The sequence below is a fragment of the Pteropus vampyrus genome, unplaced genomic scaffold (genome assembly GCF_000151845.1).
Source record: "Pteropus vampyrus isolate Shadow unplaced genomic scaffold, Pvam_2.0 Scaffold647, whole genome shotgun sequence".
Classification (NCBI taxonomy): domain Eukaryota; kingdom Metazoa; phylum Chordata; class Mammalia; order Chiroptera; family Pteropodidae; genus Pteropus; species Pteropus vampyrus.
Window position 1 is genome coordinate 49,778 of NW_011889428.1, and position 1,851 is coordinate 51,628.

At 58.2% G+C, this 1,851-nt stretch overlaps 1 protein-coding gene across 1 annotated transcript in view; it reads right to left on the reverse strand.

Annotated features, from left to right (window-relative positions):
• Positions 1-1,644, reverse strand: part of LOC105308971 (F-box-like/WD repeat-containing protein TBL1XR1) — a gene marked incomplete at its 3' end in the record, with an annotated part of 49,641 nt that extends 47,997 nt beyond the window's left edge. Inside the window, exon 1 of the mRNA XM_023525921.1 lies at positions 1,494-1,644. Within this exon, the coding sequence (XP_023381689.1) occupies positions 1,494-1,551 (58 nt within the window). The remainder of the gene's footprint in view (positions 1-1,493) is intronic.
• Positions 1,645-1,851: the final 207 nt, after the last annotated feature.

The window sequence follows — 1,851 nt, forward strand, 5'->3', positions numbered from 1 at the left end:
CCAGGTGTATGAAGCTTGAACATGCACAAAGCAGTTGTTATGTACTGGGGTGAGTCCCCACCCCGCCAACTATGTCAAAGTCCTGCCCCCCAGGACCAGAATGCGCATTTGGAAATCGAGTCACTGCGGATGCGATTCGTTAAGATGAGGTCACAATGGAGTAGGGTGAGCTGTGATCTGACAGGACTGTGTCTTCACAAAAAAGGGAAATGCGACAATTCTGGACAGACACAAGTGTGCACAGGAACAACGCCTGTGATCCTGAAGGCAGATCGGGGTTTGGGGGGCGGGGGTGGGGGGGTGCATGTACAAGGCCAGGAATGCCAGCAGAGCACCAGAATCTGAGAGGCGAGGAACAGAGCCCTCCCGGCCTCGGAAAGAACCAACGCTGCCCGCACGTGCATTTGGACTTCTATCCTGCAGGACGGGAGATGGAGCCGTCTGCTTACGCCACTGCAGTCTGTGCTGCCGTGGGCCACCGGCCCAGGTAAACCAACGCGCCGTTACCTGGCACCGCTTAGGATGACACCCCTGTGCGGGACGTGCACGGGGGTCAAGCCCACCCAGTTCTGGAGGGTGGTCATTACCGCTGAGGGGACCAAGGACGTCGGCCCCAGAAGGGCAAACGCACGGGCCAAGGGTTTACTTCCTAAGGTGGGCGGGCGGCAGAACGCAAGGATGTTTCTTCATTAATGTCACTTTGTACGTCTCTCATAAAATAAAGCGTTCGTAGTTAAAAAGGTGCAGTTTCGAGATGAACTTAAAAATTAATAAACTCAATTGAAACAGAAAGAAGACGTAAAGACTTTAAAAAAGCCCCACAGGCAACGCTGTCGGCTGGGTGCAGACTCTGCCACGGAGGGAGCTGGCCCTCGTGTATAATGGGGACATCGACGCTCAGTGACGTCAAAGGACTCGTGTTAGGGATCCCACCTGTCTGTGACGAAGCCAGGCCACACTCACCCCGGGCTCCATGGCACCCTTCAGCCCCCTCAGCTGCCCCGAGGATGGGACCATTATGTCACGACTGGGCCCGTTCACGACTTACCGCAAAGGGAAGTCTCGGTCATAACCAAAGGTGTTGGGAGAAACAAGAACTCTCCTTAAGTTTTAGGGAGACGCGGCAGGGCCCATTTTTTGGGGGGGGTGGGGGTGCAGGATGGCAGGTTGGAAGCTCCAGACAGCAGAGGCCCTAAATCTGAGAGGTCCCCGCTTACACCCCAGCTCACAAATGCCCTCGCTCTCGCCAAGGCCAAGTGTGCCACGTGGTAGCCGCCCGCTGCCCCGCCGACGGGCCGCCTATGTTCACGCCCATCCAATCCCACCCGAACAGAACCGGGCAGGGGACAAAGAACACATGCCCGCCCGCCCGCCACCCAGGGATGGGACAGCCCCCGCCCCGCCCCCCTCGTCCATTCTTCAGAGCCTGGCTGGTCTACCGGCGGCCGGTGGCTGTCACTGGAGCGTGAGACAGGTGTTCCCCGCCCCCTTACCTGACTCCTGGAGGTACCGATACACCAGGAAGTTCACCTCGTCGCTGGTTATGCTCATCTTAGCCTGGCCTCGCAGCGATGGGGTCCTGACAACGCGGGAGCCACCCCCTGCGGGAAGCGACAGGAGAAAGCGGAGAGAGTGTTCACACACTGCCCGTGACGTGCTCTGTCCGCGTGTTTTCCGAGACGCTGGAAAGAACCACACCCACGGCGCGAGGCCCGCGAAGGCCACGCACGCCCGCTCCGTGCTGCGGCACGTGACACCCCCCCCCGATCACGGAAACCTGTCGTCGTTATTCCCATTAAAAAACAAAAACAAAAACCCACACATCCTGCTGAAACGTTTCCCTCAAAATAA